The sequence below is a fragment of the Strongylocentrotus purpuratus genome, unplaced genomic scaffold, assembly GCF_000002235.5.
Source record: "Strongylocentrotus purpuratus isolate Spur 01 unplaced genomic scaffold, Spur_5.0 spur5_scaffold_6, whole genome shotgun sequence".
NCBI classification, from domain to species: Eukaryota; Metazoa; Echinodermata; class Echinoidea; order Camarodonta; family Strongylocentrotidae; genus Strongylocentrotus; species Strongylocentrotus purpuratus.
Window position 1 is genome coordinate 34061624 of NW_022145612.1, and position 27590 is coordinate 34089213.

The window sequence follows — 27590 nt, forward strand, 5'->3', positions numbered from 1 at the left end:
ATAGATTGAGTAAAGTAGAAAGTATAGGAGAGCTAGAAATGCCAGTCTTTATATGCTTTGTTAAGCATTTTCTCACTTCAGTATACAATATGAAATACAGAGACTTGTACAATTGAGACAATTGAGACATTATGTGTCCATGTAATCACTTTGAGAGTTTTTTAATGACAGTATCATGTAAAGCAAATTGTTTAAAGACCAAAGACTTGTGTAAACAAATTGTTTGTATTATGGATTAGACTTGTCATACATGTATAAAGCCTTGTGGTTCATTGTTGAGATCAGTGTAGTGTATCTGCCCTGCTCTGCTCTGGGCAGAGTCCTGGGCAGAGTCCATGGTTGATAGAATAATGTACTTACACAAAGTCACTTTTCTCTAGTTACAGTAATACACCTGTGAAATCGTATGGAACATTTCATGAAATGAGAGGGGGAAAAATCAATAGTCTTGACATAGTATTCATAATTTGATTATAAATTGTAAAAAAAAACTCATTTTGTAATGTATGGGAGAAATATAAAAGGGAAACCAGTGTAGAATAGCTCTTTCTTAATTGACTTTAACCATGATATCATTTAGAAGACGCTATCATCCTTTATTCAGAAATTATTTCACCTCCCATGATATTTGATTTTCTGCAGGTCACACACTTCATGATTTGTTCACACTAAGGGAAGGTATCTTTGAAAGAATTCCAGATATTGTCATATGGCCAGGTAAGTGGTAATATAATACCAAAGTATACATTTTACAAGTAAAAAACATTAATGATAGAACATACATGTCTGCATCAAGTTCCATTCCTTGAGCAATGATGTGTACAAATACACTGGGAGTACTGTGAATCTCAGTGTATAAGAAAAAAAGTCGGGGGTGCGTCTTATACTTTATATTTTTTTTAAACTGTCGATTTATGCACCATCTTTCCAGCTCAGTCTTACAAGGTGTGTTGACTCACCACTCGGAAACTAGAACAACACTACCTGTATGGCCGGGTTTCTGTTTGGACTTATACAAAAATTTGTCTGTCATCTTTAGTTTTAAAAACAATATTGTTAATAAGAAATAATAATAATACATAACATTTATTAGGCGCTTAATACTGGTGTTTCTAACTCAAAATTAATTGAAATTATAAATAAACCAGATATGGAATCAGAAGTATCATAAACCATGTGAAATATTCAAATACAACTTAAATACAAATTATAATATTCAATATAATCATTATGCATCTTAAATACAACATTATGAAATAGAAATTACAATATCATTAAACTGCAAGGTGGTATTAATTACTCTTAGAATAAATAACTTGGGGAGGGGAGGGTAATCACAATTATGGAAAAAGGTGGGTTTTCAGGAGAGACTTAAATGATTCTAATGTAGGGGCTTCTCGTATATAAATGGGGAGATTATTCCATAACTTGGGGGCAATAACTGTGAATGAGCGGTCTCCGTAGCGTGTCTTGGTGCGAGGTCCAGGTAGCAGTTGAAGGTGGGCAGTAGCATGGGAGTGTAAACGTCGAGATGCAGAGGAGGCTAATGAGGATCGGAGTGAGATGAGGTTCTGTAGGTATGAGGGGGCTTGGTTGTGGATAGCTTTGTAGACAAGGAGGAGGATTTTGAAGACAATGCATTCCTGTATCGGTAGCCAGTGAAGAGACTGGATGATTGGGGTAATGTGTTCAGATTTCTTGGTACGTGTGACTAGTCTAGCGGCAGTATTCTGGATGCGTTGAAGGGGTGCAATGTGGGATAGAGGTAGACCGGCTAGAAGGCTATTACAATAATCAAGGTGAGATGAGACGAATGCATGGATGAGTTTTTCGGTAGAAGGATTGTCGAGATACTTTCGGATTCTGCCAATCCTAGCGATTCCCCAAGAAGCTGCCCTGCACTTGTTGCGTATACAAGCCTTTTATTAAGACAAAGCAGACCTGGAGCCAAATATCTGAAAAAGCGGCTCCCGGTCCTTAAATTTTTTAGAGAACCAGGAGCCGTTTTCCAGGACCAGGAGCCGTTTCCAAAATTGATGAAAATATGAATTCTTTTAAATAATTTGTTAACCGTTACCTTTTACTTATTCATTATTCATTGTCATTAGTTTATATCAGTACACTATAAATTAACCCTGTAAGTTGGGGCTTTAATCGGATCGGAAGGGGGAAATACAAAATTTAAAAAAAATATATATAAAAAAAAAAAAATTGTCAAGTTTTAGGCTACCAAATACTAAATAAACATGCAAAGCTGGGATCATTTAGTCAGTTGGAGTTTTTGTAGACCATGTTTGTTTATATGAAGTGCCTTTTCATGACTTTGAAATTAATAATATTAGTCTAAGAGAAGAGGCAAAACATGCGCGAGCCGCCATCTTGGATTATAATGACAATGGAAAACAAAATGCGTGCTTATAATTACATTATAATCCAAAGTGGCGGCTCGCATTTTATACCTCTTCTCTTAGACTAATGTCATTAATTTCAAAGTCATGAAAAACACTAAATATCTACGAACACGGTCTACAATAACTCTGAATGACAAACTAATCCCAGCTATGCATTTTTTTAAAAGTATTTGATAGCCCCAAACTTAAAAATTGTCGGCATATTTTTTTTTTTTTTAATATTAAAATATTTGTTTTCTACCGATTTTTTTACGATCCTTTTCATTGAGCGGCGATCGGACTTGGTGGCGAAATTCCGAAATTGTGATCTATTTCGATCATGATTGCCACGATTTGCATATAGTTTCCAGGAAAAGAGTTGTGAAATCGAAGTTTGGATTGTGATTATTCAGGCCATGTATACTGAATTTTGAGAATCGTTTTTCAAAGTAAGATTTTCACAACGCAAACGTTTAGACGGAGTGAGAGTGTTGCCCGCCCACTCTCGATCTCTAGATCTGCACGCCGGCTAGCTGCTAGCCGCCCTAACCCTAGCGGTGGCGCTAGGAGTAGGAGATATATGTTAGCGGCTGCTTGTAGTCGTGCTGCAATTATTTCTGGGCGATTTCAATTAGGACTCTCATCATAAAATGATTTGTTAGGGTTCATTCAGTCCACTTTTAACTCGTATTAAGTAAGTTTTTGTCACATTGGTGAGCATTTAGTGCTAGACATGTGGAAGTTTCTGAAACAGGAAAATTTTATTCTCCCAGACCGGGCGCCAAAAATAAAAAATTACCGGCGCCCGGTACTCATTTTCCCCGTCTTACCGGGCGCCAAAAGTCAGGGACCGTTGGGTAAAAATCGCCCGGCGCCCGGTTAATAAAAGGCTTGTGCGTATATGTTGAGCAAAGGAGAGGTGCTTGTCGAAAGTTACACCAAGATCTCGTATACACTCCGACTTCTGCACACAAACTCCAGAAAGATCCAGAGGGGGGAAATCATCAGACTGCTGCCTGAACCTAGAAGACATATGCAGCATTTCAGTCTTCGCTTCGTTAAGTTTCAAGTTGTTGGTTGAGGACCACGTCTTGACATCGTGTAAACAATCTGTAATTCTACTAATGGTATCTCTCCTGTCGCCGACATCAGCTCTCATAACGAGGTAAAGCTGGGTATCATCTGTGTACATGATGTGCTGGATACCATGGTGCGAATCGATCACATGGCAAAGAGGACCAGTATAGAGGGTAAATAACAGGGGCCCCACTACCGACCCCTGAGGCACTCCCCAATGGAGAGGAAAGGATTGTGACAGTGACCCCCTCACAGTTACTCTCTGGAAACGACCACTAAGATAAGACTTTATCCACTCCAGAGCAGATCCCTTGATGCCGTAGCAGATTTCGAGCCGTTCGAAGAGAGTCGCGTGGTCCAGACAATCAAATGCAGATGAAAAGTCTAAAAGGACCAGACAGGCTTCAAGTCCATTGTCAGCTGCTAACAGAAGGTCATTGGCAACCTTTAACAAGGCTGTCTCAGTTGAGTGATGATGCCGGTACGCCGACCGGCATCATCTCACATCAGCTCACAATTTTTATAATTATTTCATGTAGGAATATGTTTACTTTATTCTAATGCTATGTTCTAAAGTTTTATCAAATATGTTGAATTGGTATATATCAATATGTAGAATCATGTATTTAAAGATACTATGTTCCTTATGTAGCCAACATCAAATTCTGTAGAACTTTGCAGGAATTATGAATATGTCATGTATGTCCTATCTTTGAAATTTAAACGTTAGCAGTGTCCTAATTTTCAAATTATGCAAGGAAACCAGTTTACTTGCTAGACTTCACTGTCAGACACTATTGAGTGACTGACTGGCTTTTTTTCTTCTTTGGTAATAACCAGTGGCGAATCCAAGGAGGGGGCCCCTGGGCCCCCTCCCCTGTGAAAAAAACCAAGTAAAAACACGTTAATTTGACCTTTATTTGGTGACAGGCCCCCTCCCTTGGGCCTCAAAGTGGTGGTGGGGGGGGGGGGGGGGCAAATTTTCAAATTTTTGGGGGCAAAAAAAAAGAAAGAGTACTCCTTAACCCCTCCCCCTACCCTCCCCCGCTTATTTACCGGCTGGCTGTTTCGCCGCTAAATATTTTCTCACGAATTGGGCCCCCTCCCCTGCCGCCGGCAATAACATACCATACATAAAATGAGCTGTAAAGGGTACATGAGCAATTTATTGTGGTAGGGTATGTCACTGAAACAGCTCCCATAGGATTTTTGATGTACATGTAGATTACATCATACCGCACTAATTGTCTACATCAATAACCCACTTCTTGCAATGGCCAAAATTAAACTGATTGAATCTTTGCGCATCATAAAATGTACAACCATTCGGTACAATGGTCTGAAAATCAGACTATTACTTACTGGTTCTATAGCTCTTAAGTCAATTCGATAACTATTAGTCGATATTTTCCCCCTAAATTACATTTTCAAGCCCCCCTTATTTTGGGGAAGTTCTAAATTAGTATTATCTTTCAAATGCCGTTGGAATTTAACCTTTTCGTTTTTGGGCCTGCAAATGGGACATACTGTAGTACCTTTAAATCAAAGCTTTCTGGTTAAGCAATTATTGTTTACATGTCAATTTAAAATACTTCATCATTATCAAGAAATTTCTCTTTAATGGATCTATAATCACTTCTTCTTTAAATATTTATGTGTGTAGAATTGGTGCTTATCGAATATGTGATTTTTGTTGGGATAAAACTTCTTCTTCTTTCAGACTGCCATGATGAAGTAGTAAGGATAGTCAACATGTGTGTCAAGCACAATGTTTGTATCATTCCTTATGGAGGTAAGTGCTCTGATTTCACAATAATATAAGCTTGTTAGAAATCACTATTCATACTTATCTTAATCTACCAGAAAAACTTCAAATTTATAAAAAAAATCTGTGTTGCATAAGCTTTAAAGCGGTTTGAACTGCATTGATTTTAAAATCTAGTCTACAGTAGATTTGGACAAAGAAGAGTTGTCATTTTTGTCTTGCCTTCGTAGCAAAAAGCGAGACATAGGCTTGCTAATGGGCCATCCTGCGTATGAATAATGTCCCAACCTCAATTTTCATCATATTGAATTGCGTAAAGCAGGCGAGACCGCCGAGAGCGTTTCCCTTGTTAAAGTTCATAGTGCATCTGTGTATCATGAGTGAAACCACCAAATTCTAGTGTGTAACAATAACATTGAAAAAGCAAGCTTGAATGATAGGGGAATGGGGGGGGGGGGGGGTAAAGGATGTTAATGACATCAAGAAAAGCCATGTTAAATATTTCACTAAGTTTTGAAATTTGAAGGCATTTTTTGCTTAAATTGTTAAAACACGGTTCTAAATACAGAACAAAGAAAACTAAAATAAATCAGCAGTCATCTGTTCTTCTTGGGAATGTAATTTTCTAACACTTTATGATATGTTGATTAGCACCTTGAAGGATATACATCTCTTTGCATTGCCTGCATGATTGTATTCTGTAGGAGGAACGAATGTGACAAGAGCAGTAGAGTGTCCAGCTAATGAGAGTAGAATGATTGTTTCACTGGATACATCACAGATGGTAAGCATCATAAAGAAAACCATACAAGACAAACACAATACAATAACAACAAACTACAAGAGAATACCAACTTATCATTTATATATTTGATCCAAGTTTTTTGATAACTACATTTTGCATTGGATAGAAATGTAATGTTATTTTCTATATGAAAATGGATAGCAATTTTTTTAAATGTTGATATATTTGGATGCCCCTGTGGATGTATTATACTAGAAAATTTAGCCCCTCAATCACTTGTGCTTTTGAGAAATTGAATAATCAAAAATATATCGGTGCTCCTGGTAAATTTCAAATATTTCAGATAGTGCTTAAGTTGGTTTAACCCTATTTAGCCCCGGGGGGGGGGGGGGGGGGGGGGGCTTTAGAAGCCTCCCCCCTCGACATTTTTCGCGATAATTTTTTAACGCAAGAAAATCTTGCACTGAAATTTTGTGACTTTTTTCTTTCGAGTCTTGCGCATCTTTTGAAAGAAATTTTTCGAAAATCGGAACTATCATTAAAAAGTCACGTGTCCTTTTGTCTTTGCATGTCAGCTCGAAAATTGCTCATTTTTGTGATTTGTGTACAAAACATATGGAAATCTCATTTTTCAAATAAAGAGATAAAACATTGGTTATTTGGTCTTGTTTATAGGTAAGGTGTTTATTTTGGGGTCAAAATAGTTGAATTATAGTTGGAAATGAAATAAAACAACAAAAACAATAAAATACATGAGTTAAAAAAACAAGGAAATACATAAGAAATTATCAAAACAATAGATAACATAAGGAATAACCCTGGTTTTTCAATTTTTTGTGTTGTATTATTATTCCAAATGGTCTAACAAATATATGTAGTGAGAAAGAATGCTTAAATATGAATAATGTCTGATTTATGGGCCAAAATGTGAATTTGATGACCTTATTTGCATAAATTAACATAAATATGCAAATGAGTGAATTTTTCAACAAAAAAAATTACCATAGTATTCTATAGACTTCACTTGACATGTATGCAAATCTTCGCGGTGATCGGTCGTTTCACGGCCGAGATCATAGGGGGGGGGGGTGGGGGGGGGGGCCTTAGAAGCCCCCCCCCCCCCCCCCCCCCCCCCCGGGCTATGCAGTTTCAAAATAGCCCGGGCTAAATAGGGTTAAGGCCTTTCAATGGTAGCTGGGACCATGAAAATCTCAGAATATGCAGTTCCAATACATAATTTTTAAACGGGAATAGCAAATCGGTCGATTGTAGTCAAGAAACATTGTTTTAAAGCTAAAATAACTATCAGTAATATCAGCTATACAACATAAAGAGTTTTTTATTTTCAATTTCATAACTTCAGACTCGATTTCAACCGAGACAATGATCATTGAATATTGTAGAATGGCATATGCTTCCAATATGTTCATTTGAACCAAATTCATGATCCCGTACCAAAACTTAGTGTTACTTTTAAGTGGATTTTCTTTTGGTCAAAGAACACTAGATATGATAGTCAAGATGCCAGCCACGGGGTATCTTTTTTCAATGAGCTTCATTAGGTATATACCTAGTAATAACTTGAATTTGTAGAATTAAGTGTTATTTGTAAATCTGCAACAGCTGAATACTGTGAAGAAAATCAAGGACAGCAAATTTTGTGCAATTAATGAATATATAATAAATGCCTGGTTTTTATTTGAATTCAAATTAATATTTATTTGAATTAGAATTATTTTTCAATGAAAATAGGTGAATAGATACATGTCATATCCTGACTAGGGGACTTCAAAGGAGGAGGGGTAGGGGAAGTTACGCAGCGGCAGTTGGTCTCTAATAATTTAGCTGTGTATCTGATAATTAAGTTTATTGAATTTCCCCATTTGTAGGATGGGTTAACACCCCTGCCCCTGTTCTGACACTTGGTTGGAACTTGGAAGACAGTGGGGTTAATTGATTACAAGTGTTTGTTGACATAATTAAGAATGAATTGAATACCCTGCGATAACCTTAAAGATAAAGTTGAGTTCTGGTCATGCGATTGCATTGTGAAATAAAAGATTGATCATCTAGCATATAAGTATTGGAGTTTCTGGAATCATTAAAATGATAAGAAATTTGGCCCAGTTTTGGTTTAATTACAAGCACTGTACACCGAAATATGTATATGGGACTACACGAACATGTGGCATAAAAATCTGTCCCGATTTGTATGCTGTTACATGCCATATTTAGACTATTAAGGCATTTGAAGAGCCATGCTTTTCGGGGAACATATTATATTTGTTCTTCCAAACTTGCATAATAACAATGATAACATTCGCAAATTCCTCTTTCCAGAACTCAACTTTTCTTTAAACAAAATGTTCAGATAATGATAAACATAAAGAGATCAGGTAATAATTACAAATATATTCAAAATCAAACAAAATCAAACAAAAATGACACTGAATGCTTAAATCTACTAATGAATTATATCTAGATAAGATAAGAAATGAGCAAAGGGAAATTTGGCTTGCCACTCCATTGTATTTGTATTTGCTGTTTTTCCCTTTCAGAATCGAATCTTATGGGTGGATGACAAGAACCTGACAGCTAATATAGAAGCTGGTATCTTTGGTGTTGATCTAGAAGAAAAGGTGAGGGAATATCATGATCTGATTGCAATCTTTGAATAAAACAATCCTTCCAAAGTTTAAAGTACATTTTGTAGCATGATGATGGATAGTTACCATAAATCTCTGTGTATAAGACCCACCCCTATTTTGGGACGTGGGGAAGGACCTTTATTTTACTGCGAGGAGCATTTGTGCTTGTGAACTTGTCACATATAATAGTAACAGTAATAGTCAATCTGTTTGAAACGTTGAGCCACTCATCCTCTCCAAGTGCTATAAGCTAAGAAAGATAACAAACAGTCCTTTTCAGGACTACACACCCCCAAGAAAGATTACCTAGTTGCTATATTGCTAGGCACAGTGCCAAGTGGAGGGGCATACCGGTAATAAAAAAGTTTTTTGTTTTTGTTTTTGTACCTGTGTATAAGACGCACTCCCGACTTTCGATTTTTGGCGGAAAAAGGTGCGTCCTATACACAGAGATTTACGGTAGTTAACTGGCTCCATATAAGCATGTATGTAGCCCATCAGACTGATATGATTAATTGCAAATTCACTACTCTTAACGTTTGCATGGAAATGGCTGTCATTTTAAACTAAAGTTATAAAACGAGAACATTTCACTACGTATATAGTTTTCTGGTTTTACACCTATCCATAATCGGGGAAGACAGGAGATTTAGGAAATTTGTTATTTCCCATTTACTTTCAGAGTTTAAAATCTTGCTTTTTGGTTGTAATATTAGGGTAATTTCTAGTCCAGCCAAATTGTTTACAAATATAGTCCAATCTACTTTATTGATCACCTGTATAGGAAGACCATGTGTCTATTAAGACTACCCCCCCCCCCTTGAAGATATTTTGTCATTGAAAGATTTATTGAAGGAACCCATACATTAACGTATCACCTGTCTGTATTATAAAGACCATCTTTCTTGTCTACCTTGAGTGGTCTTTACAGAAGTTTAACTGCATTTTATTCAGGTATGAAAACAAATTTAACAATTATGCTTTACTTCTTGACATTATTATTCTTATTGCAGTTATCGAAGTATGGTTTATGTAGTGGTCATGAGCCTGATTCATGTGAGTTCAGCTCTCTAGGAGGCTGGGTTGCTACAAGGGCTTCTGGAATGAAGAAGAATGTATATGGAAACATTGAGGACATAGTAAGTTTCATTTTTCTGATTTTAGGGCCTGTCTGAGTGAGATTTTAGACTTACTACAATACATGATAACATGGTCTTGAAAGCTGAAATATTAATGAACTTGTATCAAAATGTAAAAGAAAAAAAGAAGGAGGAGGGGTAATGTTAGTGTCATTAATGAGACAAGTATCTCTTCTATGAGTATTCAATTTGTATGGTGGTACAAATAATCCCCCAATTATATATCTTCTTATTTAAGGGAATAATTCAAAACAATTTCATACTCTCATTAGCAACCATCTTCTGCTGTGATTTTCTATATGAATTTTTAAAAGTTAAATCATACATTCAGTGCAAGATATTCACCGTTCTAAAATGCATGAGAGCTATTAGCTCTCTTCCAGATGCACAATGATGTCCATTTTCATGTTACCTGTCCTCAATGATCTAAGTTTGATATCGTACAAGTGATTGTTCAGCTGGCCTCCTGTATAAAAATACAATTAAAAGTAATGACAGTAACAACAAAAACAGCAACAAAAGAAATAATTTCAAACTCAACTCAAATTTCAACTGATAATTACCACTATCGGTAAGTACCTAGTACTTTACATTCAATTTCTTCGAGTTTGGTTTCACAACTTTTTATGGCACTTATAAAGCTTAACACTTTAGAGATTTGTGTGGACATTGCCTTTTTACTATATTGTTTGCTGCACACAAATTTTCTGTGCAATTGGTATATCTATATAATTATGTGTTCTTTGGTTTTCCACCCATGTTGATTCCATTGGATATCTTTGTTTGCTCTAGGTTGTCCATATAAGGATGGTAACACCCCAAGGTGTCATAGAAAAGAACTGCCAGGTAATTTGATTTTAGTTTCACTGATGACAAACAGTTAATAATGAATGAAGATTTTCACTAGAATGATAAGACTTGACATCATTTATTTGAGCTATTGACCCTATTCTGACTGGGAGGGGGGGGGGGGGTCATTTTGCCCCCCCCCCCCCCCCCCCGTACAAAATTCACTACTACTGCGCAATTGCTACAACAATAAGAGGCAGATTGCCTTTTTGTGACTTTTTTCTTTCAAGTTTCTTGCATCTTTTGAGACCAAGTTTGCACAAAATCTTACTATATTACTTTCCTAAATTGCCCTATAACACTGCCAATTGTGTTTTTTATGCCTTTTTCTTGATCTTATACATGTATGTCTTGAACTTTTCAAAAGATGCATTTTTGAAGCATTAAAAACAAAAATCATAAAATCAAAGTAATACATAAGAAATACAAACAATTGAAAACATAAAAAAATAATAAAGCAGTAAAATACAACCCCCCCCCCCCCCAAAAAAAAAAAAAAATGATTTTAAATTAAAACATTTTTAATCCAAAATTGTCGACTATGCTTAAATGCCTGTCAATATCGGTGCAAATTTCACATAGATTGGATCTGTCGTGGATGAGATCTCCCTCCCAGTCAAAACGTGCTCTCAAAAAGCCCAGTCAGAATCCTGTTCCTGAATTCATCATTCAGTCATAGTCGTGAGATATGAAATGTAATAAAAGATTGTAGATTATGCAAATCCTTTGCCCCTTTTCAATTTATCACTACATTTTCTAATAATCATTTGAAACAGTGATTAATTTTACTGGATGTTAAAGTGTTATTGATTCAAATCTTTGTCCTCAACAAAGCATTTTATTCACATTGCACCCTTAACTTGGGTGAAATATGTGACCTATCACAACAAAATTATACAAAAGTTGCTGAGCTAAAGCTAACTTACTAAAACTCTAGAAAATTTGGAGAAAACATGAAAGATGCCAACTATTTATGTTACATGAATGTTCTGTAAAAAAATTGAGTAAAAATGATTAAGGGAAGGGTAAACAGTTTATATGCAAGTGTTTTTTTCCGGACAGCTCATTCTTGCAGACATTTAAGTGGGATCCCACGCTCAAGAAAACTATTTGCTAGGTCCCGTCCCTAGTGAAGTACGGCTTAGGTCATTGGCTGTTCACAGTCATGTGATCTCTGTAAAGAATTCTCTCAGTTATATCGTGTGCTACGCTTATTCTTTAAAATGTTGAAAATTCTATATAGCTCTCTTAAAAGCAAATAGAGAGGAAAGATAGGTTTTAAAAGAGATAATGGGGTAATGTGTCGGGGGGAACAAAAATATCAACAATCACCAGGTCTTAAAGGCATCGTTTAACAATGTTAAATCTGAGATGCATGGCCCTACAGTTTATCAGCGTCTGTGATATGGTGTAATATTGAAAACCTCAAATGATTGCGCTTCAAAATGATCATGAAGTACCTCAAAAATTTACCAATCTTTGAGTGACCGGTTTTACCATACTCATTTCCCCCAATAGATTGTAGTGTTATCAAAACCATAAATATCTTAACAATCAGACAGGCGATCGGCTTGTAAAAGTCATGGGATTCCTGACCGACCTAAAGGTTTATAATCATGATTGCAGCATGAGCTAAATCCAGGATTTTGTTTCAGAATCTGATGCAATGTTACTGAGTCCTTTTATTCTTAGTCTTCAAAAAGTGGCGTATTCTATAGCTATTTTAAAAATGGAAAAGAAAAGAAAGGTAGCTTTTAAAGAGAGAGAGAACAGGACCTGCGTCAAGATTGCGACACTGGTCTCATTTGCAGGCCAAAAAATGAAAAGGTTGAATTCCAACGGCATTTGAAAGATAATACTAATTTAGAACTTCCTTAAAATAAAAAAGGAGGGGGGGGCTTCAAAATGTCTTTTTATTGGGAAAATAACGACTATTAGTTGTCAAATCAACTTAAGTGCTACAAAGTCAGTATTAGTAATAGTATGAAAATCAGACCATTGCACGAAATGGTTGTACGTTTCGTGCTGCGCAAAGATTCAATCATTTTAATTTCAGCCACTACAAGAAGTGGGTTATTGATGTAGACACATGCTCATGTACCCTTTATAGCTCATTTTATGTATGGTAGTACCAAAGTAAACAGGTTTCCTTGCATAATTTGAATAGTAGGACACTGCTCACGTTTAAATTTCACAGATAGGACATACATGACAAGACATATTCATAATTCCTGCAAAGTTCTTCAAGATTTGATGTAGTGGGTTAATGATGTAGACAAAAGCTTGTTTACCTGTTACAGCTCATTTTATGTATTTTATTACCAAAGATATAAAGATGTCAGTCAGTCACTCAATAGTGTCTGACAGTGAAGTCTAGAAGGTAAACAAATTTCCTTGCATAATTTGAATACTAGGACACAATGTTAAAATTTCACACATAGGACATACATGATATATTCATAATTCCTGCAAAGTTTTACAGAATTTGATGTTGGCTGAAAAAGGGACATTCCCGAAATGTCTTTAATCCATACAAAAAAGAATAGCTTTTAAAAGAAAGACAGGAATTGTGTCATGATTACAAGTGTGTGATTTAGAAGGAGAGAACACAAATATTAAGTAAGCTTGAACAACAAAAAGCAAGTACCTCTAATGATTTACCAGTTCGTATAACTTGTGAGTTGGCAGTTGAATTGAGCGCACCGTTGACTTATATATGGAATTCAGCTTTTGAAACTACTGGAAGGAATTTTTCTAGCCTAAAAAACCTTGTGTAAAAAATTAGCTCACAAAAACACCAGAGCATTCGGACACAGAAGGGCTATAAAAATAAAAGCACAATACTGAATCTCCAAGTCATTCTTTACTAACCCCAAAAACGTTAGATTTCACGACGAAATTGAATTAAATTTTAGGGTATATCATGATAAGAGATGATGATGATGATGATGATTCACATCATTTGTATGGCGCCATACATCTGTTTAAAAAAACATTCAAATGAGCAAGCTCCTCCAAAAAAGTTAGCATTTAAATGTCTGAAGGAAGGTGAGTTAAGCTTTGACACTTCAAAGCTTCACACATAGGTTGTCAATTTTCGCAAATAGATGATGGGAGGGAATTCCATAGGCGAGGAGCAATAGAGGAAAATGCCTGGTCTCCATGTCCCTTGAGATGAGTAATGGGCTTCTGGAGAGATCCTGAATAAACAAATACATTTATTTTTATTTAAAATAATAAGCAGTTGCTAGGGTCTTTTCCAAAATTAAATTGACAGTAGAATGATATATTCTCATGATCGAAGACGAAACGAAAATCAAACTTTGGAAGCATTTCTTCTCATAAAAATAGCTTTTAAAAATCCTAACTGAGTCGTGTCTTTCAGATGGTGACATTTACAGGTCGGTCCCCAGACGTAAATAATCATATCTGATTGATACACGTCTGTAAAAACCCAATACACACACACACGCACCTAATCCTCTCATGGTTTAAAAGCTATCATATATATATATATATATATATCTTCAATAATACTCCCTTTTTTAGAGTTGAGCTAGATATCAAATTAAAGCTTATGAAGCAGAGAATCAGAATCAATCATAAAATATAAATTGAAATAATGCAACATCTGTCTCATTTTGCATGATGGGTCACATATATTTTTACCTTTAAATTAATCACTCTTAAAGCCAGGGTTATACTATAGTCAAGCACTTGCTTACATTCCTTGCAAATGCATAAAGCAGTTACTGAATTCATATTCAACTATAACAATAATTTCATGGTTTAAGTAACTAAATAAAATCACTAATGAAAAACTTATTGTATCCAATTTTTGTGTCAACTTCACAGGTTCCTCGTATGTCAACTGGTCCTGATCTTCATCATATCATTCTTGGATCAGAAGGTTTGTACTTGTTTCTCTTATAAACTAAAACATGAGGGGTGCAATAAGAACAAATCAATTTTCCTGCAGTGTTTAAAAAAAAAGGAGTTTACAACGTGATTTGTGAACAAGTCTTAAGTGCCACTGTAGATTTCAGGTTTCATTAATGTTGGTTTATCCAATATTTTGGGAAAACAAAGGTATTATGCATTATTCAGTAATTATGACTCTAAGTTTTGATAGAAGGTGAAATGATTCTTTGCTGGCTTTGTATCTGTCAGGTACATTGGGTGTGGTGACGGAGGTGACGTTGAGAGTGCGCCCTCTACCTCCCTGTAGGAAATATGGATCAGTAGTCTTCCCTAACTTTGAGCAAGGTGTGCATTTTGTGAGGGAAGTGGCAAGGCAGGTAGGTGACTCACAAATATGTTGTGTTTCAAACTATTTTATCACAGCAATATGCAATGTGTGCAAACTTAGTGACTACTGCTTTTGATATGAGTCATCTCTCTTGTTATACCACCAACAATGTTGGTTTAAATTGAGATAATGAGCAGATCATATAAAAGAAGAATGTTATGTTGCATGCCTGTTAAATTTTGTCTTGTAGATGTTTATGCTATACATGTATAAACAGTCATTTTTGCAGGGCGATTGCATTGAGCTGTGCGTGTACAAATCATATTCACATATTTTTAAACAGCCTCGGAACAGCCCTGCTGTGGTGGTGTCACCGCCTAGTAAGCAGTAGATAATAGATTCAAATTCTGCTGACATTTTCTGACTTGTTGAATTTCATTGTGGTCATCCATTTCATCTCAAACACTTAAGAGGACAATAAAGTGCTTTCAAATTTGCCCTACCTTGTATTGAAGATTGATGTCTTGTTTTGTAGAGATGTGCACCAGCTTCCATTCGTCTGATGGACAATGTTCAGTTCAGATTTGGTATGTCCCTCAAGCCCCCATCAGAATCCATCTGGACATCACTAGTCGACAGCCTCAAGAAAGTCTATGTCACAAAGGTAATTGACTCTTCAAAGATAATCATTTCTTAAAGGCGTGAACATTTTGTTTTCAAATTTATAATAATTCTTTTTCATAGTTTTAGAATGCAGGTATTTTTAAAACATCCTATTGTAAGTTGATTTCATATTGCTTATTCTGTACATAGATTTTCAGTGCCATAGAAAACTAATTACTCTCTTGTGATTCTGAACATGTATATAGATATAATTGATATAAAGAGATAATGATTTCAGTTTTTGTGAAGTTTAACATATGCCAATGTAAAGAGACCATGGCATGTGATTTTTTATTGAGAAAGAATGGTAAACTCCTTTTTCACTATTTTCATCCATAGTTAAAAGGCTTTAATCCAGAGACAATGGTGGTGACCACTCTTCTGTTTGAAGGAACCAAAGAGGTATGTTAATTTAGTTTATCCCTAACATCAATCTGTTGATTAGCAGACAATGCACATATGCAGTATTACACCTGTAGGTCCAATAAGCCATTGAAGTTATCTTTAATTCAAACAGCTCTTGATTTTCCCCTTATTAATTATTTCACATATTGAAAAACCTGTTTCTACAATCTTCCTTGATCATATTTTGCATTTGTTTGAGGGGTTGGGGGGGGGGGGGGGATCCAGCCCTTGAGATTCATTACTTGAGGATATTAAAACCTTATTCACTAAACTATGTTCAAGTGTGTATAAGCCAGAAAGAAAGAAAGAACTGGTTTCGAAGTTTAGAATATCAGGTCAAATATTACTTGGTCATATTTAGTTAATTGAACAAATGGAGACACATTCACATTAATCTAGTTCCCTAATGCGAAATTCATGCTCGTTTTCATTCCAGCTGTGTTGTATTTCAAGGGCATTTGTAACCTTTCTGCTAAATATTGATCCTTTTTTCCGTCTTGTCCATTGTATACAGGAAGTTGCAGCTCAAGAGAAGAGGGTGTATTCTGTTGCAACAAGATTTGGGTGGGTTGTATGTGTGAATATTTCAAATTATTTGTTGGGTATTACATTAAATATGATTTATGCAATATCTTCTCTGTGTGGAAAATTGTTCCTCAGTGGTGAATTTCTTTTCAACACAGATTTTTATCTGTGAGGACTGGTATCTGCCAATTTAATCATGGGTGATGATAAGCTAATGTCTGAGACTGCTAGCAAAAATCAAGTTAGAATCTTCAGTTACTTTCTCTCTGAAAAAATAAATAGAATTATCTGGTTTTTTTTTTTATTGTATGCTTTACTGGAAGTCTTTGATAAAAGAGGGCCAGAAGGGGGAAAACAAAACCAATACAAACACACATACCAACAATTATTGATTTTAAACAAAGAGTAAGCTAGAATTAACTTAACCAGCACTGACACCCATATAAGGCATCTAAACTTTTTTCGTCTTAGACTAACGTGTGTTAAATCTCTGTATTAGTCAAATTTACATCGCCAAAGTCAAACAAAATCGATCAATGTCAAAGCATGCGCCACACACCAATTTTGTTTATACAATACGCCCTCGACCCTGTATTCCAGACTTGCTGGCGTTCTTCTCTCTCTCTCTCTTTCTCTTTCTCTCTCGTAAATATCGGAAGGGAGAATGCAAAGAGAAAAAAAATCTAGAGTCCACGATTTATGCCAAGCAATCAACTCCATCTTCAATTCAAATCAAATCAAATCAAATCAATTGTTTCCAAATTCCAACATCAATTACAAACGTGTAAAAAACAGTCAATGGGCAATAAAAACATTATAAAACTATGACATTTCAGTCAAACGATTAAGAAGATTAAAAAAAAAAACAGGTATACTATTCAATGAGAAACAAGGTACAGACTGCATAAAAAACATGGTAAACTCAATGAAAGCCAGGATTTTGGCTTGTTAGGGTGTGTTCACCTAGTTTGTGTATTTGTTTGTTTTAAAATTATTATTATAAAAATTAGACATTTGTCAAACAAAACATGAAACATGAAAAACATAAAAAAACAAAACATATAAGAGCATCAAACAGTATGGTATGGTTCTACAGGATAATTTAAGAAAAGATATTTAACAAATTAAAAGTAATTAATATGAACAAATATAATGTTTCATATATTGCCTCCTGAATGTATTATTAAATGAAATACAACAGTTACAACAGTTATCAATGAGATCAAAGGGTGCCTTGTCTCTTACTCTCTACCAATCAGAACCCCATGAATTTGACACACCCATGTCTTTCCCCCCACTTGATACGTAAACGATTCAGTTACTAAGCAGTCCAGAGAGAAAGTTAGCAATTCGCATTGCTTTATTTTCTTCGTCGATAAGCTTTACACGGATTGCAAAACAATGCACGCATCCATCGTCATTCTTTTTCGAAGGCCAAGTGTTGTTGATATGTACGAAGTAAAGCCATGGAGCAACCAAAACAAACGTTCGTCTGAGTTGAAGTCATCATGAACATCATGTGATGAGTGTGTCGCATGAGGCGTTTTTGAAAGATTAGAATTACTGTACATGTATAAATGATAAGAGAGGTAAAGAAAAGTAAGTAAGTTGCAAAATGAATTTGCTTAATACCAGTTCAATGAATGTGATCGTGTTGGTGCATAAGGAAATGATAAAATGATCAAGACAATCATAATCAGAAAGGACGAATATGGAAGAGAGTGACACAGAGAAAAAGAAACATAATCAGAAAGGACAAATATGGAAGATTGAATTAAAAGAAACTTACAAAATAAGGAGGGAGGGAGGTTGAATCAAAGAATAATTAGAAATCTTAAGGAGGAGAGGACGAAGAAAAGAAAGAAGAATAGAAGAAAGACATCAATGAACAAATACACCATGCCATTAAAAAAACAAAAACATGTGTGTCCCCCTGTCATTGCCCCCTCCATGACCTCATTTCAACAAAGCCAAGTTCTTATCTCACAAGGTCATTACACTCTGATTTTATTTTGTGCAGTTAATTGAGTCTAAGTCTTGCACATGTACAAAGCGGGGGAAGTAGCGAGGGTCCACAAACGTTACAAATAAATTAAAACAATGACAGGATTTGATGCATTGGTATTAAACATGTCCAGGTTTTTTTCTTATTTATCTCCAAAGTTGTAACTGGAGTGTAAAGTCATACATATGTATGCAAAGGTATGTGTTTATTTCTAGATGTCTGCACAATTTAAACCATGCAGCTTGAGATAAAAACTAGTCCCAGTTAAGCTGCCGGTCATGTACCGACGCATTGCTCCCAAGTTATGTCAGGCTGAGGACAATACATGTACATGCATAATACATATGCGTAAGTCAAATTTTCTACAACTACCGCACAAGTTGAATATTTTTGTAAGTCGGCGCTTTTCACTCAGTCCTGAGAAGATCGACTAATAAAAGGTTATCTGTCGTTTTATTTGCTCTTTCAATTTTCAGAGGTTTGGCAAGTGGTGAAGACAACGGCCAAAGGGGATATATGATGACATTTGCAATTGCTTATATCAGAGTAAGTATTCATTTTATTCGCTTGTAATTCTGTTACAAGCAAACAAAACAAATCCAAAAACAAAAACTTTTTTCATGATATGATTGTTCATTTCATCACAGAAGTTTGGTATATTTTTACTGGATAAAGAGGTGGACACAAGATATTCCATAAATCAGTGGATAAAATCTTTCCACTCACAAATATATATTGAAGTTGATATGCTCTCATGAACACCCTTCATTGTGTTTTACTGCTTCATTCTTAACTTTATGCATTATGCTCCTAATGAAAGTTATGATAAAATTAGATTGATGAAGCCAATGATACAAAGCACTGTCTATCATTGCCAGCCTGCCCTGGTGATATGCCAAAGTTTTAAAGTTCATAAAAGTATCATTTCCTGAAAACAATATTATTCCATTATGCCTGTGTCCTAGCTATATGACTGGACTTGTTTTTTAACATACCCTTCAATGAAATAGGTCTATCCTTTCATCAACTACTTAGGAAGAGGAAATTTGGGGAAAATTTAGAACAGAACAAATTGGAATTGCTTGCAAGAAAGGGTGTTGTACAAGTCTAACCATTGAAAGGGCACTGGCATCATTGGAAGGGGTAGTCTTATCAGATGGATGTAATAGAAATCTGCAAGGCCAAAGGAAGGGTGTGTAAGGAGGTCCTTTAACCTCTTTTCTTGTTCCCTTCCACCTTCCTTTCTTTCTTAGTCATAATTTTCTTATCTTTAAAACATAGACATTTTAGACTACTGGTAATATGATTAGACAGGAAAAATATTTTAAAAACAACCAGGGAGCATGGGATATGTGGAAAGTCAGCTTTTTATTATGCCTCCGCTACAAACCTCCGCTACAAAGTAGCCTGAGGCATTATGTTTTTGGGTTGCCCGTTCGTCCGCACATCCCGTTCTCGTGATCGTGTTTTCTCAAGAACCGATTGATGGATTCCTGCCAAACTTAGGTCATGTGTGTATCTTGTAGAGCCAATGAACTGATTAGAATTTGGGATCACGAGGTCAAAGGTCACAGGGCTCATTATGTATGCAAAAATAGCTTGTGATCACATTATCATTAGAACCGATGGACGGATTACTATCAAATTCAGGACATGGATGATTCTTACAGAGCCAATGAAGTGATTAGATTTTAGGGTCATGAGCTCAAAGATCAAAGGGTCGTACATGAAGGTGAAAAATTGCTTGTTATCACAATATTCTTAGAACCTGTTATGGATGACAATCATTTGTGAAATTGCTCTATGGTCGAGGCATCATTTTCTACTGCGCGCAGTCGAAGATCCATCTAGTTTGTAATGCAATCGAAGTCTTTGAATTTGCCAAGAACTATTCCCCATGCATGTGAAATGGGAATGGCCATATGAACAATACTGAAAGAACCTCTTTATTAGCAATTTATTTGATATTGGACAATTGAGAAGGGAAACTACCTTTGTGCTTAAATTGTAACTGTGTGTTATGTGCATTTGATGATTTAATCAGGATTTTGCCATGGATCATTACATCATTGCTGAGTCATTTGAAACGACAGTTCCATGGGACAGGTAGGATAATATTGAGATTAGAGTTCAGACTCATTTGCTAGTTTTATAATTCAATTTTTTATATGTTTTAGGATGTAGGAAATCTTTAGTTTAATGCATGAATGACATTGTTTTCAATTCATTGTCTGTCCTATTATCAATTTTTGTTTTATCTCATGAGTTTTGTGAGGGATGATGTTTCTATGTTGCCCTTGTGCATGATCTTCGACGTGTTAGGTCAAAGATCATTGGTGAAACTAACAAATAATCTTACCTGTTTTGTTTTAAATATAAGGTTTTTAGCACAACATTATCAATTACAATACCAGTTTGCATCATTATGCATTGTATTCAAGTATAGATTAGATATTAGTGTCATAACACAGATGTACTAATAAAAGAAAAGTAGAAAGATGTGCCAAGAACTGTGAAAGTTCTTGACCCTTAAAGACAATGGTAATAGGCATGAGCCAAATGAAGCTACCGGTACCTGTATGCTGTTGTTCTAATTCTGGGTCATAAAATTAGTGTTACTCCTAATTTTCAGCATGTAAAATGTGTTTGATGAAGATCAGCATCTCTGTCTTGTATTTTGTTTATGAAGGGTTCTTGATGTATGCCGGAATGTAAAAGAGCGTATTACAAAGGAGTGTGCAGCAAACGGTGTTCCATATGCTCCCATCATAATGAGCAGGTGAGCATTAGACTTCCATCGTATCAAACATCTGTCAAGAAACATATTAAAGAGCATTGAAGAATTTGGAGTATAAGCTTAAGATTTTATGCCATTATTACTCAAAATAAAAAGTATCATTTTTCATAGAAATCTATTAAAATGATATCAATATAATCATGTCCCTAAGATAGAATATCAGATTTGAAGTCAAGTGCCTTTAGATATATCATAGTATGATTACAGTACCGGTATACACATCAAATGACTTCATTTCACCTTTATCTTTTCCTGTATTTTCAGAGTCACCCAGACGTATGATGCTGGAGCGTGCATCTATTTCTACTTTGCCTACATGTACAAGGGCATCCCCAATCCAGTGGAAGTCTATGAAAAAATTGAGGTACATGCTTGAATGAAGAGGAGAGATTATTTCATGAATCCAGGAACAAGTACAAAATTATTTGTAAACAAATATTTATCATGTTCTATCAACTGATATTAATACAATGAGCAAACGCTGTATTTCTTTCGCTGTCATTTAGGCATACAAAGTAGAATTAATTTTTTCCATATCCCAAATAATCCTCAATCAAATTAGATCTAGGGTAACAGGATAGGACAAGGAACCCACTGTCATTTTTGTTCTGTAGTAATCTACAGTTTGATTTAGCTAGTAGAAAATTATAATCTGATACCTAAATTACTGAATACTTAATTATTTTCTATGTAAATAATTTTTTTTTTTAAAATCTATTCCTTCCTAGACTGCAGCACGAGATGAGATTATATCTAATGGAGGAAGCCTGTCACATCATCATGGAAGTAGGTTATATCAGAAGCTAGTTCTATACAGGGTGTCCCTCAAAAAAAGAAACTGAGGTTTATGTGTTAATTACTTACGATTTACAAAATTATTTTTCCATCTATGTACATACATAATTGGAGAGGTTCATTATTTCATTTTTCATATGACGTAGAAAAACATAATTGATAAATCAGATAGTTTGTAGTGGCAGTGGCACAAACACCAAATCCAAACTGTGTGGATGGCTGCTACAATTAATTAAGTATGGTTTAAAAAGGAATGGAAATGATTTTGGGATATCAATTGATTATTGAAAATGCACATCATCTAAAATTTGTAATAATATTGTAATGGACATGCAATAATATTATGAGAGAAACTATTGTCGAAGCAATTAGGAAATATTGATTATGTGGTACATAAGAATTGGCGTATAGTGAGAGGTTTGCTTTATCAAAATGTTTAGAAAGGGATCCAGTCTTGCAGGTAGTCAGATTCATTGCACACATTAATTGGCATATGGGACCATACACACATGTAACTTGAAAGTTTGGTCCAAACGTTTCAGCTATCATCTTTTATTTCATTCCATAATCATGAATGAAGGATCACGCATGATTGAGCAAGCATAATTGATAATTGGTAAAAAGCATTGGCATTGTTCAGTTCCATCCTTTTATTTCTTCACACAATATTTCAGTGTGCCTTACTGATTGCAAAGTGTGCTTCCTTCTCAGTCATGCGTTATCCTTCCATCATGATTATGGGCTCATTTGAAAGAAGATAATATGAACTTGTAAGGGATTTGTTAATTTTTGTTTCTTTAATAATCAATCATTCCAAATCATTTCTTATCTCTTTAAACCAAATTGAACGAAACCTAGAGGCCATCCACTTCCATGTACATCCACTTACTTTGGACAAATGATTTTCTGATTCTGCCACTTCAGACTATCTGTCATCAGCCTTGAATAATTTATTATGCCTCCGCAACGAAGTAGTCGGAGGCATTATATTATATGAAAAATAAATAAATAGCTTCTGGTCACATTATCAATAGAACCGATGGATGGATTACCATCAAACTCAAGACATGTATGTATCTTGCAGAGCCAATGAACTGATTAGATTTTAGGTTCATGAGCTCAAAGATCAAAGGGTCATACATGTACGTGACAAATAGCTTGTTATCACAATATTTTGAGAATCTGTTAATGGATTACAATCTAACTTGAATTTTAAAAATTGCCTCTGTTATGGTTTGTAAAATTGCTCTATGGCAGAGGCATCATTTTCTACTGGGCGCAGTCATATATCCATCTAGTTGATTATGTTTTTGGTGTCATGTAGAGAAGAAAAAATGAGCTTTCCAATGATGTGTACATTGATCAAATTGTAATGTGGGATTATCAAGTTATTTGACCATAAATCTGGGTGGTTTTTCTCTGGGGACACCATTTATAGTATTTTCAAGTGATATATTGCCATACAGTACGAAATGGAAATTTGCTTCTATTATCCTATCAACCCATCTGTCTCTATCCTGATATGACTGAGCTACTCAAACTTGTCGGTAATGGCCATCAAGAGTCCAATTAGCCACCTATATAGGTTCAAAAATACATATTTTCTCATTTGAGCTGAGGGAGGTAGTATAAATGGCAGCATATACATGTTTGACAGGATCTATTACATCTTGGGGATATAGTGGAGATGGCATTTTAGACATCACATATTTTCTGTTTGGAGCCAGGAGAGGATAAACTCTTTGTTAGGGTACATTTTGCCCTTTGGTTTCAAACATACAATATTTTGCCTTTACATGTACCATGATATTGGATATTCTTGGAGGGCTAGCCAACTAATAATTACACTGTGTGTGTCATTAGTCCATAACCTTTGGAATCCATTTGTAATATCCTAAGGTTGGCATTTAAAAACAATTATGAGATAATATTATAGGCAGTTGAAATTATAATTTTCGACTCAATTTTTTCTCCTAGTTGGTAAGCACAGGAAGCCCTTCATGAAGGGTACAGTATCAGACGTTGGAATGATGGCCTTACGAGCCGTCAAAGACAGACTGGACCCCGACAACATTTTTGGCAATCAGAACCTCATGTAAAGCTGCTGCTCTGTAAATCTTACATAGTCATGTTTTTCCTACAGTGCAGTGCAAATTCATAAAACAAACAGTGTTTTCACCGCCAGTTACTCTAGAATCTCTAACTCTGAAATCATTTCTAATAGTGATTTGATGATGATGTCATATTTCTATTGTGAACATTCAAAAGTGTAGATGTTTCATTGATATATCCCACAGTCATGAGAAAACCTGGAAAGTCATGGAAAGATGAAATTCTTCTGGAGAACCATGTGTGTGTGGGGGGAGGGGGGAGGGGGGAGGGGAGTCATGGAAATGGATAATGGATGTAGGAGGTCGTGTGTGACTATGGCAGCCTTTTTAGTTTGAACTGAACTTTAGTTTACAATGAATTACAAATGACTTATTTCATCAATGTGTATATTAGTAACAAAAAATCTTATTTCTTTTTAACATCTAAATTGCCTTGGCAGTTACCGGTAAATAAAATGATGGACATTTTATTTATAACATTCCTTTCACTTTTTTGGTAATGAGGGATAGAAATAAATTCTTTCTCTCCATGTAGTATTCAAAATGTGTTAAGAATATGAAGTTTTTGTTTTAATTTCTACAAGAGCATTTGCTTGCATGTAAAGGTCTTTTAACTAAAATATATCTGCTCATATTGTCAATTTCATGTAATGATAATTGTCATTTCTCAAATATTTCACATATATGGTGTGTAGTGGTATATATTCACAAATTTGTGAGTCACATGTTTTTTTAAGCAAGGAAAAATTTTCATTGTAAGTTTTGTGAATATTTGTAAAATCTATAGTTTTGTTGTAGACATATTTGTAAACGGTTGTCTCAACCTATTTCTTCCATCTTCATTAGGGGTTGAATTGTATTTGGTGAGGAGCTGCTTAAACATTGAGATTGTCTTAGAATTGGTATGCTGGTTAAGTGTATGATGAAAGACCCTTGACTCCAGCCTGTGATGGGAGAGGATCAGTAGTTTGCCTAACAGCTGCAGTTGTAAGAGTGGAATCTCCTCACTTATGGGTAAGAGGCCCACCAGAAAGAAAATTTGGCTTCATTAGCTGTTGACCAGGGGAGTCCAAGGATCATTTTACATGTATGTTGCTGGTGCTTGTCTACTTTTTTATTTACGGTAGACTGTTTGGATATGGCAACATCTACCCCATACAGTAACCTCCTGAGGCAGTAGGTTTTCCTTAGAATAGCAACTGTTATTGGAGACAGCCCTTGACAGTAAGCTCCAGCTAAGGCCTGGAGATTTGGCCTTAGTGATCCGGAGCATGGTTTAAGATCTACTGGATTATTAGCAATTAATGCCACATCATCAGCAGGGACAAGAACGCCACAGTATCTGTTGTTAGATGAAGCCCCTGCATTTTCTCTTTTGAGCTCTTTAATCAGGCCGTCAATGATTACCAGGTAGAGGCAGGGTGAGATGATGCTGCCTTGATTTTGGCTTTTACAAAAACAGGAAAATGGTGTTTCTAATGTGATTTTGTGTTCCTGTTCAGTCAATACAATGAACAAAAATAAGAAAGTCCTCAAGTTGGTAGCCTGGATTTCAGACTAGATGAGTTTGCTCACTCATTACGGTAAATAACTCTAATTGGTCTGGAATGTAAAGACTACATGTCGTTTGGGTCGCAGTGATCATTAGATGGAAGATACATGTAGTTTACATACTTTTTAATGGGAAAGATTGAATTTTTAAAGGGAGCGAAGTTCATTCTGTCTGGAAGCAAAGCTTGTTTGATGCTGCAAAGCTTAATGATTTATCACATTGTTTTTACCCATCTGAAGGAATTTTGATCAAACTCCACTCGATCTTGCATGGGAATGAAATGGTATACTGGTATATTTGGGGAAATTTGTTGATAATCTATATCAATAAAGGTGACCTTTTCCCCTTTCCTTATTTCTCAATTAACCTGGTGAACTTACAAATTATAAACCTATTTCTGGAAATATTGGAGTGCCTTGAGTACCCAATCCATTCTGGATATGATATAAGTTAACTATGGACTTTTAGGATAATCATTATAAATAAATTAAAGTTCTAGATTACAGATCATGTATCTTATTTCATGTTTCGAATAAATTAAATATAGATGTTTCTATTATGATGGATTTAAATTTAGATGGAGGCATGGTGCCAATGAAATCATATATGCTTACTGTTCTATGAGGTGTCGTGGATGAGTGGATACGTCGCCGGACTGTTGATCACAAGGTCTGCGGTTCGAGTCCCACCGCGGCACTAATGTCCTTTGGCAAGACATTGATCTAAATTTGCCACTCTCCACCCAGGTGTTAAATGGGTACCGGTAGGAAGGAATTCCTTAAAATGCTGTGAGCGTCAAAATCGGCAGCCTAGCATAGCTGGGTAATGTTGGAGCCCCTTGAGGACCTTCCAAGGTCGATACGTGCGCTATATAAGAATCCAATATTATTATTATTATTATTATTATTATGATGTGTATTGATATATAATGTAGACTGTGTAGTTGTAGACATGATTCAGTATTATTAATGTGTAATGCTTCTGGTTGTTCGTACGTCCGTACATATGTATGTCCTGTTCTCAAGATCGCGTTTTCTCAAAAACTGAGAAGGATTCCCTCCCAGCTTGAATCATGTATGTATCTTGCAGAGCTAAAGAATCAATTGGATTTTGAGGTCACAAGGCTCATTATGTATGCAAAAATAGCTTGTGATCATGTTATCTCAAGAACCGATTGATGGATTCCTGCCAAACTTGGGTCATTTATGTATCTTGCAGGGCCAATGAACTGTTTAATGAGGTCAAAGGTCACAGGGCTCATTATGTATGCAAAAATAGCTTGTGATCGCATTATCATGAGAACCAATTAACAGATTACTATTAAAATCAAAACATGTATATGTACCTTGCAGATCGGGAGCCAATGAACTGATCAAATTTTATGGTCATCAAGTCAAAGGTCACAGGGCTCATCATGTATGCACAAATAGCTTGGGATCGCATTATCATGAGAACCAATAAACAGATTACTATTAAAATCAAAACGTGTATATGTATCTTGCAGATCGGGAGCCAATGAACTGATCAAATTTTAGGGTCTTCAAGTCAAAGGTCATGGGGCTCATTACGTTTGCCTATAAATAGCTTGTGAATGCATTATCATTAAAATCGACAGATGGATTACAATCAAACTAAAATTTTAAAAATTGCTTCCGTTCTGGTTTGTAAAATTGCTCTATGGCGGAGGCATCATTTTCGACTGTGCAGTTGGAGTTCCATCTAGTTTGTTATACATGTATATACATGCAATATTTGGTGTTGGGAATTTACCCAAGTTATCTGCACCAACTCTTATTGGTGGTGGTGGTTATTTACCTGACTGCTAAGAAAGCATAAATGCTTGTAAGTTAGCAACCAGATGGTATTGAGGTATTG

The 27590-nt window shown here is 35.5% G+C and overlaps 1 protein-coding gene across 2 annotated transcripts in view; it reads left to right on the forward strand.

The window, feature by feature from the left end:
* LOC585499 (alkyldihydroxyacetonephosphate synthase, peroxisomal) overlaps positions 1–25989 on the forward strand; it is a 39969-nt gene extending 13980 nt beyond the window's left edge. Inside the window, exons 5-21 of one of the 2 annotated variants that reach the window (XM_030973553.1) lie at positions 643–717; positions 5188–5259; positions 5937–6016; positions 8536–8616; positions 9639–9764; positions 10557–10610; positions 14469–14523; positions 14784–14911; positions 15398–15526; positions 15865–15927; positions 16445–16494; positions 18937–19006; positions 20505–20566; positions 21150–21239; positions 21522–21621; positions 21986–22043; positions 24030–25989. In XM_030973553.1, coding sequence (XP_030829413.1) covers positions 643–717; positions 5188–5259; positions 5937–6016; positions 8536–8616; positions 9639–9764; positions 10557–10610; positions 14469–14523; positions 14784–14911; positions 15398–15526; positions 15865–15927; positions 16445–16494; positions 18937–19006; positions 20505–20566; positions 21150–21239; positions 21522–21621; positions 21986–22043; positions 24030–24151 — 1415 coding nt within the window. In that variant the 3' untranslated portion in view covers positions 24152–25989. The remainder of the gene's footprint in view (positions 1–642; positions 718–5187; positions 5260–5936; positions 6017–8535; positions 8617–9638; positions 9765–10556; positions 10611–14468; positions 14524–14783; positions 14912–15397; positions 15527–15864; positions 15928–16444; positions 16495–18936; positions 19007–20504; positions 20567–21149; positions 21240–21521; positions 21622–21985; positions 22044–24029) is intronic. The other variant, XM_030973554.1, reaches the window with a different exon arrangement.
* The last annotated feature ends 1601 nt before the right edge of the window (positions 25990–27590 follow it).